Raw genomic sequence first — 20,027 nt, forward strand, 5'->3', positions numbered from 1 at the left:
GACAAATTTCTGTTTTTACTGCAGAAGACATAAAGATCTATCGATCTAGATAACTATGAGCACATAAGCGATGTAGAGAAAAGAAACTGAAACTTAAGTATCAATGTCATCACCCAAGTATTGATCAATACTGATCACAACGTTGGCATCAATATATCAATATTTTAGATTCATCAGCACACCGCTACTCATAGCAATACAATATTTTTTTAAATGGATGGATCAAAGAGCAGCATGTGGCTCTTTGGGACTTCACCTCCCCTTTTCATCTGCATTTTTTTTCTAAATCTTCCACAACATTTCAGTTCAGTGTGCCTGCACGATAGACTGCTCACAGCTGACGCTACAGGCTCGACTGGCCTGTTGGTATGTATGAAGCAGCGGGTGGGTCAGCTATGTGGGTTTCAAGGAATGTCGTGTGACTTCACAGATCTGGATTCCTCAGATATCTTGACACTAATGACTTTTCTGATCAACACTGAGCCAGGAAACACTCACACAGACACGCGAACAGTGGTGCCAAAAGAAAGTGAAGCCTTGAAGAAACCTCCACAGACCCCTGCATCAGTCACATAAATCAGAGCTAAAATCAGACTCATATCATCACTATGGTTCTTCCTTTACCTTTACCATACTTAAGTTTCCATATCAAGATATTAGAGTAAATAGCTGCCTTAACCCTTAGACTTTTATTTATTATTATTATTATTAAATAATTATATAATTATATATATATATATATATATATATATATATATATTAGTATTATTATTATTATTATTATTATTATTATTATTATTATTTAAATCATTAAGCTATTTAAACTAAAGTCAGTCGCAGTGCAGCCGTCCTGCTAACTTCCTCCACTCTACTGTGTTATGACACGACTAAGCACCTGTTTTTGTTTCTGTTTCTGGTACCATGTCCTTACAGAATGTTATGTATGCCAGGATCAGGGACAAAATCTTCAAGATAATATTTTACATAAGGGTGACACAATGTGTTTCCCCTTTTTGACCCCTTTGTCCCTTTTCTATTTTCATTTCTGTCGTTCTCTTGAACATGGATAAGGATCTGTCACAAGTTGAGCTTTAGATAAGACTTTCCTGTGATACCTCCTCATGTCACAAGACAAAGGTTAGAGTAGCAGCAGGGAGAGTTCATTATAATATGTGTACAGGTTTTAGAAATAGTCAACTTGTTTGGTTTGAAAGTTTTCTTCCCTGTTGTGATGCAGCTCAAATCCTCAGACTCACATGTTGCTCAGAGTCAGGATGGTCTCATTAATTCATTCAGCTTCACCAGCTTATCCTGTTCAGGGTTACAGGTGGCTGAAGCCTATCCCTACGGTGGCCAATGAGGGCCAAACGTGCTGGGACAACTGAAACAATGTACATCATGATAAACACATCATATTCAGAAACGCTGCTCATTCAAAAGGAAACAATTGCACTGCAACAACTGATTTAACATCAAATGCGCTGCAAGTCCTGAAACAAAACTAAAGTCGCACACAACCAGAAAACAACTGCAAAAATAGAAATCCCATAAACGTACATGCTCCAGGCTGTGGGGGGCGCTCTGTGGTACAACTCACAAGAGACAACTCACACAGAGAAAGACCTTTTGACCTTTTCAAAAAGCAACAAGAGACAAATCTAGCAGCTTTTTGGGGATTTTAGAGACTGCTGTGAAAATATGATTTAAAAAAAACAAACGAATAAATATTAATGCGTATTTGTTGATGCATTGCTGAAACTTCTGTGTGGAAAACAACTTCTTGACAGAAATGTCAATCATCTGTAGAAACTCTCCTTTAGTTTTTCTAGATAACATGCACGCAGAGGGGAAACAGGGACAGATGATGGTCGAGCTGGGAGGGTGAGGTTGAATTGAATTGATTTGAGTTTATTTGGTAGGAGAAACTTGTCTTGGAGGACAGGCCCCCCATGCTGTTACATACAATAGACAATACAGTGTAAACAAGATACAGTGCAGGCAAATGCAACACCCGCCCAAAAACCTCAAAAAACTTTCAGGCATATATTATACACATCCCACCTTGCCCATCCCCAGACAATACATGGTTTCCGTAGTGTGAGCCCTCAAGTCCTCTGGCTCTTCTGTCTGCGTCCCGCTAGTTGCTTGTTAATTAAACCTATAGCATGTGGGATAAATGAGTTTTTGTAGCAGTTTAGTGCACAGAAAGGGGTCCTATACCTCCATCTTGAGTTTAGGAGCTCAAATTTGTAGGTGGAAGGATGTGTTGTATAAGTACCAGAGGCAGATTGGCTTTCCTGCTTCAACAGTCCATTCCTAAAGATCTTAACAAGATCTTTACAAGACTAACTGAAACGATGAGGTCGTTACACAAAGATCTTTCTTTACTGTTTCATGACAGGTTGGAGTTGTGGGCCTCAGACACCAAGTTCTGCCCATAGCTTTGCCTCAAAACAGTCCTTAGAGGATTGGCCGACTGAGGGAAAGGGAGCAGGGAGTCTTAAAGAGACAGCAGCAAAAAAACATGAAGTTTCAGACAGAGGCTGAACTAAAACAATTCCAAAAACACCAGCGTGAGAAAAAAAAGGATTACTTTTGGAGCTGAAAATCATGCAAGCTATTTTTAAAGGCTATAAAAGAAAACTCACAATGCTTGCTCTTAAAAAAACTTCACAATCGTTTGCAATGACGATTTTCATGTAATTACTGCAGCAATTTCAGATAGAAAAAGCATATATAGTACTCATGAAGATCTTAAAAATGAATAATATAGATAATAACAACAATAATAATATTAATATTCATCATTATAGTAAAAGATTTTTAAAAGTTTTTTGATGATCTGATGCCGTTGTGATAAATAAGCAGATTTTACACGTTTTTCTTTTCCATTACTGCGATTCCAGTGTGTAAATAATACATTAGAGAAGTCTCTAAACACACCAGGTAAAGGTGAGAAACATTGATTTTTTAGGAGATCAAATGCCCATGAGCTGCCTTTGGTCTACATCAAACAGAAGCTCTGCTTTAAAGAGCATCATCAACAGTCTGTCTGCCTCACTGATCCTCCAACAGGAAAGACTCCTCGTGATGCTTTCACACAAACATCACTCTGTCGCAGTGATTCATCGAGGACAAAACCAAGGCTTCAGATATAAAACCTGATATTGCTGTGAAGATGCTTTGCTGTCATTGTAAATACTTTAAATTGAATGAAAACTACTTAAGTGTAGTGTCCATGCACTCGGATCCATGCAGGGAATTTCCAGCTGGAGATCAAGCCCAGCCATCATTTAGAGCAAACCACAAAATGAAGTCTGCTTGCAAGTTTTTTTTCTTCAGCATTAAATTACACTTCAGACCCATCAGATAAACAAACCAAATACATATTAAAACACAAAATGATTACTGTGTAAAGAACGCTAAGGGACTAGAACAAAGACCAAGCCTGAAGTGGTGTTTAAGGATTTTTGGTGGACAGAGATTTTCTCTAGTTAAAGATCAAGGCTGAACTCTTGGCCACTCCTTCATCGTCTTGGCACTGTGTTCAAAACCTTCACTATAATCACACAGGGGCCATTTTCCTCTGAGTTCAACCATAATCCTGTGGTTTAACTCAGAGGAAAACTAGATCTCCAGAGTAAATTTTAAAGATCCAACAAACCATTTTAATTTCTAGACTTAAAAATAGAAGAGTGGGCATCACACCAATGTGTATTTACACTATTCACTCTGTAGTTATACTTTATTCAGTTTAATTCCCCATCCCTGGTCCCGCAACTGTTTTGTTTTTCTGTCCTTCTCCCAGATCAATTTCATGTGTCTGTATTATTTTTTTTTCACACATCTAATTTTACTTCTTTTTTCATCCCACTCAAGTCTCAAGTTTATATATCTCTTACACAATCTGACTGACTGTCAAACTCTTCAAAGTCTTTACTTCAACTACAAATTCATGGACGTTTATTCCCACTAATATTAAGATGAACATAATTTCTTAATAATTGTATAATTTGCTTTGTTTTTACCTGGCGAATTCATGTATAGAAGTGTATCACAGTATTCAATTGTCTTTAGAATAGAAGACGAGTTTTTCTCCATTTTTCAGGATTGTACACTGTAGAAAATATTCCTGTCGGCCCAGTTGCAGTCTGGTTTTCACATCAGTGGAGTGGAAAATGAGCCTCAGTCATCCAAACAGTCTAGACTGTGGTTTAAATATTAACTCACATATGACCTCAAACACACATACACACAGACTTATAGACATAAAAACACATGTACTCCACAGGGATTGAGAATACAGGCAGTGACAGCTTGTTTGAAACCCTGTGTTAACTGTGTGTGAGGGCTGAAGCAAAAAGGGGAAACGCTGCCCTCTGTAGGTAGAGCCAGGTACTGTTTCCTGCCTGTGTAAGGTCATGTGTGGCCAAAGAGTGCCCCCTCTTTGTCGGACTCCTGATAGCAGTGTAGCCACAGACCAGGCATGGGCAAACTACGGTCCGGGGGCACATGCGGCCCGTTAAACGTTTTAATCCGGCCCGCCGAACTTGAAAAAATTAAATGAATAAACCTCGTTAATGTTTTATTTTCCCTGCAATTCTGATGTTTTCTATATAGACTGTTCACATTTAATATCAAATTATCACACAAACAATTTTGACACAATCTTTTGTTATTTTTTGTTTTTTCATTTTTAAAACCAGGACAGAAAAAACATGTTTTTCTGTAAATCCATTTTTCCGTTTTGGTTTTAAAACAGAAAAACAAAAAAACAAGTCAGTTTTTTCAATTTTTAGATTTTGTTTTGAAACAGAATAACAAAAGAACGAACCACACAAGGATTAAAAATCCCATTATAATTCCATTCTCTCATATTCTAAATCTAATTTCAAAACAAAATCAAAACAGCAAAAAACAGACCGTTACGTGTTTTCTGATTTTTGATTTGAAAATGAAAAATTGAATAACGAGTCGTTATCCGTTTTCCGATTTTGGATTCTAGAACGGATATGGAATGGACGAATGATACCCTGATAGTTACCAAAGCACTCCATCCATCTGCTCCTGGTCCGGCCCCTTTTTCAAATGTTAGAACCCATTGTGGCCCACGAATCAAAAAGTTTGCCCACCCCTGCCATGGACTGTTTAATTAATGAAAACAAATGTGTATTCCTGATAAATCTCATTATTATATTTGCTAATTTCCATATTTACAAGTGTAAACTTTCAAGCTAAAGACCATATTTCAATACTTTTATGTATGAGTTCTAACAAAAAAACAATATATAAATTCCCCCAAAATACTCTTAGAAACAAAATGCAATTAAAACTGTTTCCACGTTCATCACATTGACCCTCATATCCCCCCTGGCATTTAATGTTTGCTTGTTTATGTGTCCTGTTATTTCTTCTATGCATTTAATTTTACACAACTATACATGAAAATCATAAATTGCATGAATATGAAGCTGACTCCTTGACACACTTTGCTGGTTTAAATGGCAAAAAAATTAAAGCAAATATAATTATTGAACAAGAATTCATTAAAAAAACAGTAAAAATCCTTTCAATCCACTTTTGAATCACTTCCTCTTTCTTTAGATAAAGCCCTTCATCGAACCAAGAAAGAATCATACACATCTGAGGTCTGTAATAATAATAATAATAATAATAATAATAATAGTACAGTTGTGAAGCTGATAGTCAATTTTTTGGTTGTTATAAACCTTTATTTGGTCACAACAAAGCCCCACCATTAAAAAAAACTGTACATATCAAGGGCTGTAAATAAATCAAAGGCTCCATTGAACAAAGAAAAAATAAATCACTTGAATTTGTATCTGACATTCACAGCTGACAAACTTTACAAGATGTCAGCCAAAAGGTCTCTGGCTTCATGACTTCGAGCAAAGGCAAACTTTAGAGTGTATCTATATAACAATAAGTGGAGGATGGTAATTTACACGCTGGATTTAGACATACAAAAACAAAAAAGATTACTTGTTTCTTAAAAATCATTAATGATACACATTTGCTCCGCAAGAGCAATTTCTACTGAGTGAAAAAACTTTGCCAAATGCAAAACATTTGAAACTGTATAAAACACTACTGTACAAAAGTCACTCTCACACAGCTTTAAACAAAAACCTCACGCAGCAGTAATTTAGTGTCTTCCTTCAAAGCACCAGAGGACTGAGGCAGGTCAGATGGCATTTTAAGTTCAGCGATTCAGTCATCTTTAATTTAATTTTCTGCCAAACTAACGTGACGCCTTCAGGGACTGTGTTTGTTTGGAAACATCACCCGCTCTTCAGGGGAAATCTTTAGCAAGGTGCTGCAACGTGCTCTTCTCTACACCCATACCGATTGCATCCAGGTAGTGAAGGAACCTGGAAGAGGCAGGAACAAAACAGTTTGTCTTCCTGTCATCCACACAATATGTTTCCTATGTTTACATCATACAAATGTTGGTGAATCTATCAAGAGATTAGATTCTTTAAAGTGAAATATTTGTTGTAAATGACCCAGGCATTAGTCATCTGGTATTAAAAGGTTTAAGTTTGTGATGTTTTGCTTCATGGTTATGTCTCTGAACGTGGAAGCCCTACGTGTTTTAAACTTTTGGCAGCTGATGAGTGGCCTGTTTGAGTTTGAATTCAGTTTTCAGTTAAATGACTTCTTCTCTTTGTTTTTGTCTCTTCCTCCTGATTCACTCTATCATATGGAAAACTATAAACTAAGGGAATCTTAAATTCTGGAGACATGTGATCTGGAGACTTACCTTCGTTTGACTTTGCCCTGCTCTTTGAGTTGCTCTGATCTGCAGATGGTGCGAACAGCTGGCAGGTAGTCCAGTGCAGCTGCTGTTCTGTTCCCGAGAGACCCAAACGCTCCTTTGACTGTCAGACTCTCCAGGACCTCACTCCTCTGCTGGACCAGCCTGCAACAGAAAAACACATGAAGCAACACATTGAAACTGGCCTTAACAAAAACATCTTGAGTTGAGATTTGGTGCAGGACTTTGAATCGAAAAAATAATCAAAACCAACATTTAGAGCCTCCGACCGACATAAAATTGCCAGGTTGGTTATTTCACACACCCCCTGCAACTCTCTCTACTAACACACCATCACCCTAACATGCAATACTGGTTGTGTAGTGACACTGTCCTATCCAGTCAGCTACACACAGTCCGTTTACATGCACATTAAGAAATCACACTAAGAGCTCAGTCAGACTGAGATCAGAATATTACAATGCATGTAAAAGCTTAGTCAGACCAAGAACGGACAGAGCACAGCTTGATTCACTAAGAGTGCACGATGACAATTTTCTGGCTAGTGAGCGATCTTTAAAAAGCCTGACCTGCAGATACCGATTTTTCCTTTTTATTTTTTATAACTGACAGCATATACCTTCAATTTTCCAATCTTATTTTACTGAAAATCACTGAATACCTGTGAAACAATAAAATCTTTATGTTTTAACTTAAACAACAAATAAAGTGTCCTGAGTTTTGTGTCTTGGAGCAAAAAGTAACTATGACTGGCTGTCAGGTGTATAAGATCAGTTTCATACGTAAGGATGGGCCAATCACCGATCCCCTAAAATTTAGGAAATCGTCGCTGATAAGTGCATGTCTACGATTCGCACACTTTTCTTAACTAAACCTTTTACCTTCAGAGTTAATGATATGGATACCAAATTAGCTACTTTTATAGATACCGATCAAATTCTGTCTGTAGTACCGAGTACCAGTTTCAACTGTACCATGTTTCGGTACCTAAAAACATCCTTGTGACTGTGAGGGAATGGAAGAGTTGGTGATTTTCCTTTCCTTACTGAACATAAACATAGCATCGCAAGTTGATATATTGAGAAAAAAAAATGTTAAATTGAAAAACTTTTAGATTTTAAAAAATTGATGTATATTACCACATGAACACACACAAAAGCCGTGGAAATTGGTACCATTGAGTACTGATACTGATTGCCAGGTACTAGGCATCGTAACATTTCAAATGTGAAAGATACTCGTCCCTAATTAATGTTGTTGGAGCTGTGACTAAAATGACATTGAACTGTTGATCACATGCCGCACTAAGCTAATACCTGACAGCTTATTGGACAGCTTAAAAATCATTGTACTTTACTTGAAGCACTTCAGCGATATTAAAAAATGTATTTTAAGCTCACAATATAAAAAAAAAACAATCTTTTTTAGGTGCACAGATCATTATTTTACAAGTTGAGTTTTTGTTTTATGTTCAACGTGAAACCATTTTTCTACCTCTGGAAATAAAAGGAGAAGATTTGGATAAAACTCTTTCAGTTTGAATATGATACAAATGTTCCTGTTGAACAAATAAGATGACATAAGAAAAAAAAGTTAAACTCACTGAGGGTGGCAAAGGACGTCCACAGAGAGGCTGTATCTTTCTCGGTGAGCAGCCAAAGGGAGTCTGAGCTCTGCTGCTAACTCTTGGCCAAGCTCTCCATCCACTTTTTGCGCTTTGTCCCACGTCTCAGCCACTGAGACCCGACACCTACTGAAGCTCAGCGCCTCCACAGCAGCCGCCATCTCAGAGACAAGCTCTCGTCTCACCCCGCTTCCTCTGTCCATCTCAACCCTGGGCTCATCGTTCATCCCGTCTTTAATCACTGCTCCAAACTTTCTCTGCCCCGGGTCAGCCGCCGTAGATTCCTCTGACAGGAAGGAGTCCAAACAGGACATGTCGTCAAAGAAGGCAGCTAAAGATTTCAGACACTGGGACACAGGAAGACTTTTCACTCGCTCTTCAGGCGTTAGCGGTGTCCTCTTTACTTTCTCCAACACTGAACTCTGAGCGTGCTCCTCAGTGGCAGGAGGAGCTCCCTGCGACTCTTTGAGAGATAAAAAAGTTTCCTCTGAGTCAGAGTGTGATTTGTCCTCCTCAGGTAAACTGTGTCGTCTTTTCTTCCTCATTCTGTGGGACATTTTAACTGGACTGCTGTCATCTGAGCAATCTGCTGATTCTGCCGTGTTGGACCTGGCGTGGGATGGCGGCGCGTCAGGGGGATCACTCTGTGATGTTGGAGCAGGAAGGCTCGGTTTGTAAGTGGAGGTAGTCAGCTGAGTGCGAGGTAGAGGTAGGAGCATCTCCATGTTGGAATACAGCAGGTCGACTCCTCGTCTCCTGCAGCTCGTCAGCAGCTCTGAGCTGAACTCCCCCTCCAGCAAAGTCTGGCTCTGTTAGAAACAAACATCAGGTCCATGATCAGTTTTCTGTTCCTCCTGCTGTCAGCTGTGAAACACAGTCAAGAATAAACCAGTTTACCATAAGGAGCTCCCAGACTTCTCGCTCCGGTTCAATGTTCAGCAGACCCAACATACTCTGAGCGCAGCCGAGGTCACAGGGAGGAAGAGACGCCTCTTCATCTGGTAGAAAGAAAGAAAGAAAGAAAGAAAGAAAGAAAGAAAGAAAGAAAGAAAGAAAGAAAGAAAGAAAGAAAGAAAGAAAGAAAAAAGAGGAAAAAAGACACAAAAAATAAAAAAGAAAGAAAGAAAGAAAAAAGAAAAAAAGAGAGAAAAAAAGAAAGAAAAAATAAAAAAGAAAGAAAGAAAGGAGAGACAGAAGAATAAAAGCGAGAAAGGATCAAAGTTATAAGGAAAAGAAGAGGAAGAATAAGGGACAGGAAGAAGGAAAGGAGGCAAATAAGGGATAGTAAATGATAAGACAGAAAAAGAAAGAGAAAGGAAAGAAAACAGGAAATAGAGAAAAGGAGACCCAAAAGAAAGACAGATAAAAGAAAGAAAGGAAAAAAAGAAAGGAAAAAGAATAAAGACAAAAGACAGAAAGGAATGAAAGGAAAAGAAGAAAAAAATAAAGAAAAAGAAAAAGAATGAAATAAAAACAAAAAGAAAGACAAAAAGAAAGAAAAAAGAATGGAAAGGAAAGATGGAAAAAGAAAAAAAGGCAGAAAGTAAAGAAAGAAAAACAAGAAAAAAACGGAAGAAAGAAAAACAAGAATGAATGAATGAAAGAAAAAATGAGGGAAGGAAAGAAAGTAAAAGAAAAAAGAAGGAAGAAAAAAGACAGAAAGAAAGAAAAAAGAGAAAGAAAGATGAAAAGAATGGAATAAAAACAAAAAGAAAGAAATGAAAAAGAATGAAATTAAAAAAAGAAAAAAGAAAAAATAGGAAGGAAAGGAAAGAAAAAAAACAAAGACAGAAAAAAATCAAGAACGAAAAACAAGAAAAAAAACAGGAAAAAAGAAATGGCAGAAGGAAAGAAAGAAAGAAAGAAAGACAGAAAGAAAGAAAGAAAGAAAGAAAGAAAGAAAGAAAGAAAGAAAGAAAGAAAGAAAGAAAGAAAGAAAGAGAAAAGAGAAAAAAATTAAAATAAATAACAGGAAGAAAAAATAAAAAAGAAAGAAAAAATTAAAAAAGAAAGAAAGAAAAACAGAGAAAAAAAGAAGAAAGAAAGAAGAAAAAATAAAAAGAAAGAATTAGCCCTCTGTTTCTGTTGCAGTGGTTGAGGATTTACTCATCTGTCACTGTCCGATATTGTCTCACCATTTTTCGCTGTGAGTGTGGGTCCTGTCGCTCTGCGTCCTCCTCCGCTGCGAGTCCACAGCTGCAGCTGCAGTAAACTCTGCCTGATGTCGCAGCCATTGAGTCTGAGCAGAGAGCTGATGTCTGCTTGCTCCGTCCTGACATCCTCTGTCAGACACAGCAGCCTGAGGAAGCTGCTCACATCCACCTGTATCATGATGAGAAGGTTAACGCTGCGTCCATCAACACATCCCAGAACAACGTGCTTCACACAACTCTTCCACTTACTGATGAGGGGGTTTGAAAAATGATCTCTTCAAAGATTCCATCAAACATCGCGCTGAAAGATGGATCTACAACAAACATACACGATTAGATCAAAACTTACAGAATAGAGACACTTAAACAGATTCAGGAAACTTTCATTTCTCTCCCTTACCACTGGTGGTGAGGACGACCGGTCTCTTTGTGGTGGTCATAAACGTCTTGATAGCAGAGAGGAAACCGGAGTCATCATCAAAAATCACATCCACTTCTTCAAACAGGATCAGGGAGGTGGCTGTCCTCCTGCTCTGCTCCTCACTGGCTTTCTCTTTTGTCGATGCCAGGTTTGGGGAATTTTTGGCATGGTCAGGTTTTTTTGAGGGTTTCTTCACAGCAGCTGAATGACGAGGTGAGAAAATGCACCAATAAGAGTCCTGATGGTAGTTATCTGACGGTAGCACTGAAAAATGACACATTTAAGGATAACTTACCAGTTTGCTCGTTCTTCTTAGTGCTAGGTGCCTCTTTATTAGTGTGCTGACCCCCTTTGAAAAAGTTGGCTAAAGAGGTGGGGGCTAGTCTTCCTCTTTTGGCACCTCGAGGAGACTGGGGGGTTTTCCTGGGAGAAGAGACTGCACGGCGAGGAGAGTTTATCTTCCCTAGAAAAAAAAATAAAAAGAAATGATAACAAATCAACTAAATGTATGTTTTCAGTTAGGAAATATTATCAGTGCTTTTATTTTGACAGAGTATAGAAATACTTCCTCTTATATAATAAAGTTAAAAAAGAAACAGAGAACAGCTAAAAGAAGTATCCATAAGTAGTATCATTTTTTTGGATATAACAGCGCCTCCTGTGGGTATACTGCGCTGTCCATGTTTATTCTAGTGTTGTTTCCGTCAGCAGCAGCAGCTCTGAACTTACTGGGAGAGGATCCAGGCCTCAGGCTTCCTGTGCTGCTGCTGGTGCTGTAGCAGTTGAAGTAGGTGGGTTTGTGGGCATTGACCCCCTGACTGTCCACTTGGTGTGACTGAGTGGCTTCTTTCAGCTGGGACAGGATGAGACGGCCGCTCCTCTGAGATGAGGCATTCACCTCGAACACCTGAGAGAGAAGAGAAGACAGAGGTTTGAAAACAAGGCCTGTAAGTCTTACCTGTAGGAGCTGAAGCTATTTTACTTCCTGTGAAGCTGATAAATAATAACTATAATACTGATTTTTTTTCTGAAACTTCAAACATCGCAGGCGTTTCATTCATCTCAACATAGGTTTAAACGTAAGGTCAATATGTTGCTAGGCTCTGCCCTGTTGGTTGTGGCTACCTGTTGCAGCAGCTCTCTCTTCTTTGTCTGTTTCTCATTATTTTTTCATCATCTTTTTGTTTGGAGTGGGTCATTACTTAGTATGGCTCATTTGTTGGTCATGGACACCAAACTGGTTTTGACCTTACTGATATTTTTACTATTTTTTCTCCTGTGTTTGTCTGGAGATCCTACATGCAACCATGGCTGCATTATTTACATTTAAAATCATGTCAATGCTAACTGGTGCTAGGCCAGATGTTTCCCCAAAAGGTGAGAAGATGCAGGTGAGGACGACGTGCTGGTTCTTGGGTGTGAGCTAAGAAGTGACGACATCAGAGACTGAACAGACTGCTGAAGAAGCTCAGTCTTGGACCCTGTGGAGGTGGAGGCTGGCTGAACTGGACAATGATGGACAAGCTGTCAGCATCTATTTTCTTATGGACCTTTTTGCACTTTCTATACACTTTCTTACTTTTGTTTTCTTGATTGCTGCTGGGACTCCTGGATAAATAAAGTATTTTCTATTCTTTTCTATTCTACAAGTGCAATAGAAATATCAGAGTAATGCTCCTGGATGGGTTGAGTACCTTGAAGCCCAGCTCCTGAGCACAGGCATAGACTGCAGCAGTCTTTCCAACACCACTGGGTCCTGTGATGAGCATCGTGTTGCACAATATGTCCTCTCCATCCTGGGAATCATCCTCTCCGCAGTCCCAGTCTGAATCTGGACACAAACAGGCAGCATGTTTTTAAGCATGGACCACATACTTCTACCACATTTCTTGTATTCCAATGAAAAACTTCTCAGAGAAACAGAAACAGCTATGAAGAAAAAATATCAATGTTATCTCGAACCATTGCTGCCTTCCTCTTGTTTCTGTTCCTTCTGCTTCTTTCTTTCCTCTCGGTCCACACGGAGTTTCCATTCCTTTAACCAGCTGCACAAAACAGGAAAAACAGGAAACTTTAGAGGTCCCAGCAAATTATAAAGCCACACTGATTTACCTCTGCATCAACAACTGAAACTACTTTAGTCACTGAGTGAAGGGCAGGAGCTGCTCTGATTCTAGCAGAGAAGTAAAAGCAGGTTTGGTTCCTCACCTGTGCAGCCTCCTCACTGACGCAGAGTTCCCGATGATGTCTGTGGAGTTTTGGGGCTGATATTTGTCCGTCCACAACACGTCCTCCTTTAGCACATCTGTAAAACCATACAAAGTCTGAGTCTGGTGCTTTATGTCAGTCAAAAAAAACATGATAAAGGCACAAAATAAAAGATGCTCATTCTTGATTTTAAAAAACGGAATTCATGAGGTTTGTCTTCTCACCTTTTTCCTCCACATCATGAAGCAGAGCGGCTGAGCCGTCTTCAGGCGTGACGGGAGCAGCTTTAACTGAAGGTTTGTCCTCCTGCCTGGATCTCTGCCCTCGTATTGAACGGCCTCCTCTTTTTGCGGGCCCTGGATCAGGGGTGGGAATCTCTGAGGAGCTGGAGCGTTTCCTCTTAGCCGCCTTCACTGTCATTCCTTCTCCATCGTCCCTCCTCTTCCTCTTCCCTCCTATTGGTTCAGATGGCAGTGACGTGTTCGGCACTCTGGATTCAGCCCCTGGTTCTAATAAAGAAGATGAAAAATGCAATTAACATAAAAAAATACATATTTTAATCAGCGACTTTAGTCTTATTTTCTGTCTTTCTGTCAGTGCTATCAAAGAAAATGAAGCTAACTAACATCCTACAATTAGCAGCGACTTGAACATGATGTTTTACCAAAGGATTGTTTTAAGGTTTCCTGTCACACTGACCTGAGACAGAGCTCTGCTGCTGCTGGTGGTCAGAGCGTCTCTTCAAGAAGCGACTCATGAACATCTGAACAGGAAAAGGAGGGTTTGAGGCTCTGACCTCCTCCAGCAGCCTCTGATGAATATTTTCAGGGATCTCAGGCCTCCAACCAGAACCCTTAAAAACAAAAGACCATGAGTTACAACTGTGCTTTACAGGATTTAAAACATGTACACCATTTCTTGGTATTAAGAAAATACTGAGCAAAACAGGTCTTCAAGTATAAGTCATTACAAACAGAATTTAAAGGCACATGTTAAATCTAAGAGGCTGGAAATAAACTGACGGACACGTAGACTCAGCTTTAAGCGACACATATTTAAACCAAACAGCCTCTCAGTCTGGAGTTGGTCCTGGATATTTAGAGGTTCAGAAAGTACGCTGGTAGAAATTATTCCAACACACCTGTTCACTGAAGGCGGTGCGGTTGGGTTCAGTCCTCACACAGACTGGGCCACATACAGGTGGTACTCTGCCGCATGTCAGGCTCCATGAAGACCTCAGATGACCCAGAGACTCAGGCCATGACAGACTCCAGAAAGGACAATCTGTGGAGGCACAACAAAAACCAGTTTCCTTAGACACAGGTCCCTCCTGGTTTACCTGTACCTGTCTCTCAGATGAGTGGATGATACTGAGGTTTCCTCTTTTTAAGACACTCATCAAGTAATTCATATCTAACAGTTGCTGTTGCTGCACTTTGGTTCGTTTATCTATTGTGTTGTTCTTCTATCTTGACATTAAAGTGTATTAGGTAAAAAAACAAAAACAAAATAACAGCTTAAAAATATAAAAAATAAATGTGTCCGTAGTATAAATGTGCTACATATAGGAAATCCAAAACGTCAACGAAACCTAGAGGGTTAGGGTTAAGGAGTTGATTTGCTCTAATTTAGACTACATTTACGTTAAAAAAAAGAAAAAGAATAAAAAATTTAGGGCAGGCAGTTCAGTAAAGAGAGCATTTTGTCAGGAACAGCTCACCATTTGTTTGCTGCTTTATGTGAACCACCAGCTGAAAGGAGGAACAGGACAGCGAGTACGCCTCTTTGCTCGCCGCAGTCTTGGCAATCTGTTTTCTGAAGGACTCAGGCAGGCCGCTCTTTAAGAAATCCCTACGGGCCCTGAACTGCTCGTCATCCTGCGTGCTGTCAAAGCAGTCACGGCTGCTGTCATCAAAAATAGAAATGACTGCTGACACCTTACGGCCAGGTTTTTCAACGCCTGGAGAAGAGATTCTGGAGCCTGTGTGAAAACAACACCTCGACATTAATATGAAGCCGTTAAAGGAAAAAAAGTGGTCACATTGTGTTTTGACGCAGGACATATCACCTGGCCCAGGTGCTGCTTTTCCCAGAACATCGTTAAGACTTCGTAAAGACTTCTGGGTTTTAAGCTTTTCTGATTTTGCCTTGGGAGGAGCAGGCTGATCGTCGTCCACACAAATCACAGAATCCTGACAAAATTAAAAAAACATATTTATATAAATGACAACAACACAAAGTTTCCTCTGTATCATTGAAACGTAAGTGCAAAACGCTGCAGTCTGGTGTTTATATCCAGGAAATACAAAGTGTTTTAGTTTGTTGGAATAATAACTGTACCTCATCCTCACAGAAGTTCTTCTTGGTGTTGGCCTCGGCTCGTGACGATCGCCTCAAAGGGATGTCAGTTTTTTTACCGTGTTGAATCACTTTAGCTTTTTCCACCAACTTCTTAACCCGCTTCTTTTTCTGGGCATCAGTGAAAACCTGAAACAGATAGAGAGCACTTTGACATCCTCTGCCTAGAAAATATGGCTGGGATGATATGCTTTTGTCCCTTCTTTGACACTTTTTGGGGTGCTGATTCAATTTAAAATGCGATTCCTTGATAGTTCCTGATTTTTGCAATTTTTAGCTTGCTTTTTTGACACCAGACCAAGTGAAAAAGTTGAATGATGATGATGTCCACGGACTACATCAGGAGCCATATTTTCCCCCAAAAATGCAAATCACACGTGAGCCAGTTATTGAGATTTATTCAGGGGATCTGACATCTCAACTTTTTTCAAACCCAGCTAATTAACAAAAATTGAAATGAAGGACTTGCATAAAAAAAGGAACGAAAAATCCAGATTTAAAATTGTTCAACAAAAAATCCTGATACCACGATTCATCAAGTTTTTTTCTCCCACCCCTCCAAGAAAAGTTGTATAAAGTTTTTTAATCTCCACTGATTTAGCTTGGGGCTAACTAAATTAATAGAAAAAAAACAACTGGACTCACCTTCTGATCCACAGATGTGTTTAAGCCGCTCCCACTTTGGACCTCAGGTATGGAAACATTTTTATGAACCCGAGTAAATTTAATCCTAAAAAAAGAAAGAGTAAAAGTAAGATCATTTAAATATACATTACCACATCAGTGCAAACAAACTTATACAGTCAGAGCAATTTAATCTAAAGCAGTCTGTAACAGCAGCTTTCAGACCATTCAGTGTTAGGATTAAAATGTTCAGCTGATATTCTGTAACTGTAGCTGTTATGGAGGATGTAGATGGTGTTACCTTTGTTTTAAAGTGTTTCTATCAATAAAGTAAATAAGGCTCATAATAACACATATCACATATCTGCTGTTACATCATCAAACTGACAAATTCTGCTCTTTTAGACTAAATCAGGGTCAGGAGAGGACACACTATAACTAAGTGTCTAAATGCAACATAAACACTCTTTATAGGTCGCTATTTATCTATAATGCGTCACCTGATTGGGCTTTGCTTTGTGTCAGGAGGGCATGTTATTTCAGCAACGAAGACTCCATGTTTCGTCCTGCGTCTCTTTGTGGTGGTCGTGAGTCCAGGACTTTGATCAGGAGGAACAGCAGCAGCGTCCTTTGGCTCATTGCATTTCCTGGTTTTCCTGACCGGAGTTGTCAGCGTAGCCTCAGGTGTTTGTCTAATAACTGCCTCCCTTCTGGACCGCCGTACAGCTGGAGTGGAGGGAGCTGAGGTAATCTGACATTCTTCATCTTCTTCATGAGACTCAACAATCGTAATGACTTTTTCTCTGGTAGGATCAGGATTGGAATCAGGATCAGGATCCAGAGGAGCAGGAGCATCAGGCTGAGTGCTGGCTTTTTCCTCATCAACTCTCCTTTTGTCTTTTTTTGCTGGTTTCTTTTTCGCAGATTTGTTTTCTTGAGGAGAAGCACCCTCTTGATCTGCAGGAAGTGGATTTTCACTGACTTTTCCAGACACTTTTTCAACCTGCTCCAAAACACCCTCCCCATCTTGCTTCTGCTTGCTCTGGCTCTTGGTGGGTTTGATTTTGGACCCATCCAGGTTTGGCTGTTTAAAGGCAGCCATGAATTGCTTTCTCTCTGCCTCTCTGCACTTGGGCACAGATTCACTGTCGAGCACAGCTAGCTCCAGATCTTCCTCCTGAAGAACCACGTTGGATTTTCGCTTCACAGCCAGAGGAGAAGCAGGAAGTTGTTGTTGTTGAGCCTCTGTCTGACAGGGGGAGGTTAAAACATCAGAATTTGCGGACCCTTTCCTCCGGTTGAAGATGGACGCTAACTTTGCATTCACCTTTGCTGCGTCTTGTTTGTGTGAGACTGCATGCACTTCAGCCTGAATGGTGAGGGTTCGTGGTGACACTTGGAGAGGTGTATCCACAGGCACATTTTCCTCAGCTTTGAGTTTTTCCATTGGCTCAGCATCCATTTCTTCCTCCACTGTAGTTTTCGCGTTGTCTTCTTCTATAACCTGTTTATTTGTAATGTCTTCTGTCACTTCTTCCTGGCTCTGACTCTGCAGAAAATCTTCATAAGACACCGTTACCATGCTGTTAACCTGAGAAGAATCACCCTCTTTGACCTCCATATCAACATCACATAAAGATCCCTCTTTCTCCTCTGTTTCGGTATCCTTGGTCTTCTGTTGCTGCACTTTTCTAGAATTTCTCGCAGCCGCTCTGGGTTTTTTAGGTTTCTCTTTTGAGGGTACAGATGGAGATAATTCAGTACATTTAGTTTCAGGTTTAGATCTGACATGTTTGCCGTGTTTTGGGCTTTCATCTTCATCGTTTTCATCCCTTTCAGCTTGTTCAAGACTGACAGCTTTGGTGCCATTCCTCTCAAGCGTTCCTGCAGACAGGCATGCCTCAGCACTTAAACGGACCAACAAAGCTGCTGTATCACTACCAAGAATGCCACAGCTACTTTTTGACCTTGCTGCAGAGTCTTTGCTCTCATGCTGCTCTTCTTTATTCAGGTTGTTCTCCTCTGATGTGCTGCTGATATTTTCAGTCGCCACAAGTTTCCTTGCTGCTCTGCTGGCCTTCCTTCGTTTCTGAGGTAGATGGTTTGTGTCTTTTTCTGCAAGCTGGGACATCTGCTCATTCTTCTTACTCTGCTCTGGTGAGCTGTCTTTATCCTTAGATAACGAAACTTTCCGGTTAAAGTAATCCATGATGTTGTTGGAGCGTGGAGGAGAAAAGGGCTTCTCAGCTGGCTTGGGCACAGGCGAGAAATAGTTTGTGATTGTCTTGACAACAGGACTGCCAGAGTCTTTGCCAGATTTCTTGCATGGCTGTGAAGGAGTGACAATGTTAGTTTTATGATATACTCAGTAAGAGTGCAGATCATTCTGTGACAGCTGAAATAAAAACAGAGCAAAGAAACACCTGGGTCTCAAAGTCCTCGATGACAGACGCCATAGCCACAACACCAGCCATAATTCAAGACCTAAAACGAAAACACACAGGGAGACATAAAGAGACAGTTAAGCAATGTCCAGTTCAGCCATTGCAGAAAAATACCTAAACGATAAAAGTAGTTGCATCAACTTCAATGTGCTGCTTTGTGTCAAAATTAAATTAACACTAAACTATCAGATGGTTGACTTAAAAAATATTTGGTCATCGCATTTTGTACTAAAACAACAAAAGTTCCAATCCAGCAAATGTATGACACCAATAAAAATGGGTTGTTTATATTAAAAACAGACTTTAGTGTGTTTGACCACAAACTGGCCCCTCCAGTGTAACCCTGACCCTCTAAACTCTACCACTCCACCAAAAACCTACATTATAACAATGTCCCTTATTTACCGTAATGTGTACAATAAGGGGGAAATGATTTGACAGACAGAAAGAGAGATCGTCTTGCAAAGGTTTACTATTTCGACAAAGCTCCAGTAAAATATAACTAGGCTAGGGTTGGTTAAACAGGAGACCTTGTTTTAGATTGATTGATAAGATGTATATTTGATGCTAGGGTTGGTTTCAAACGAGGTTGCGTTCCAGTTTCGCAATAACCAACAAAACAATAACCGAAGACACACTTACCGACAATGCAGAGATACCGTAACCGATAAATACACCCCGCAGCTTCTCCTCTCTTGACTGTTACCGTAGTTTTCAGGGACACTGTGGCTGAATATCAGAGATAGAGCTCATCGTGTGAAGCCTTCAGCTGTTTGTTATAACCGGCCAGACTACAGTCACTATTTAACAACAAGCTAACAGACTCCTCCCAGGACAAAAAACCACTCCGAACTTCCCCTCATGTCGGATACAGATAGTTAAACGCAAGAGTAAACGATGGGCGCTGTTATTTCTACAAATATTCTAGTAAAAACTCAAAAATACAGTTCTTTCAAAAACGCGCCAGGCTGCTCGGGAACGAAGAGCGCCAAATATACGTGCCCTTTGACATGTCTTGATTCAACCAATCACAGGACCGCCAAAGCTTCCGGTATCATGCAACGTAATTTGCCCATAGCAAAGATGGCGGATAGTGTGGGACTGAAGGGAGCGGAAAAGTTGAGAGCTCCGTCTACAGGGTGAACAATGAGGCTACATGTTTTCAATTCAACACATACGAATTGATCTTGAAACCAGAGTTAATCCTGCTACTTTTTATTACTTTTATTGTTTATTAATTCCAGTTTATAACATAAACCAGTTCAAAATTTTGTATATTTTTATGTAAGGTAGTTCCTGATGGTCACCATAAATTCATATTTACACTGTTTATTACCTGCAACAAACTCTCAAACAGAAGAATGTTAGTAAAATGAGTAGCATCTGTTTTGTAACT

The 20,027-nt window shown here is 39.8% G+C and overlaps 1 protein-coding gene across 1 annotated transcript; it reads right to left on the bottom strand.

The window, feature by feature from the left end:
- Positions 1-5,716: 5,716 nt before the first annotated feature.
- On the bottom strand, positions 5,717-19,643 carry atad5a (ATPase family AAA domain containing 5a). The gene is made up of 22 exons (XM_074696796.1): positions 19,274-19,643; positions 18,611-18,671; positions 16,688-18,516; positions 16,209-16,293; positions 15,546-15,692; positions 15,274-15,397; positions 14,926-15,186; positions 14,347-14,489; positions 13,905-14,058; positions 13,430-13,714; positions 13,206-13,302; positions 12,960-13,042; positions 12,692-12,828; positions 11,727-11,904; positions 11,293-11,460; positions 10,977-11,198; positions 10,826-10,890; positions 10,559-10,745; positions 9,321-9,421; positions 8,403-9,232; positions 6,785-6,943; positions 5,717-6,392 (listed from the first exon to the last, which is right to left on the bottom strand). The coding sequence occupies exons 2-22, from the start codon at positions 18,659-18,661 to the stop codon at positions 6,314-6,316; spliced, it is 5,385 nt and encodes a 1,794-aa protein (XP_074552897.1). The 5' UTR covers positions 18,662-18,671; positions 19,274-19,643; the 3' UTR covers positions 5,717-6,313.
- Between the last annotated feature and the right edge of the window lie 384 nt (positions 19,644-20,027).

Source organism: Halichoeres trimaculatus, unplaced genomic scaffold, assembly GCF_033239565.1.
Source record: "Halichoeres trimaculatus isolate MK-OKI-2021-1 unplaced genomic scaffold, fHalTri1.1 fHalTri1_scaffold_20, whole genome shotgun sequence".
Taxonomy (NCBI): domain Eukaryota; kingdom Metazoa; phylum Chordata; class Actinopteri; order Labriformes; family Labridae; genus Halichoeres; species Halichoeres trimaculatus.

Coding starts and splice junctions, on each gene's coding strand:
- atad5a (XM_074696796.1), bottom strand. CDS start 18,661: ATGGCTGGTGTTGTGGCTATGGCGTCTGTCATCGAGGACTTTGAGACC. Junction 13,715..13,904: donor GCAGCAGAGCTCTGTCTCAG/GTCAGTGTGACA, acceptor CTTCTTTATTAG/AACCAGGGGCTGAATCCAGA. Junction 13,303..13,429: donor TCATGATGTGGAGGAAAAAG/GTGAGAAGACAA, acceptor ATGGTTTTACAG/ATGTGCTAAAGGAGGACGTG.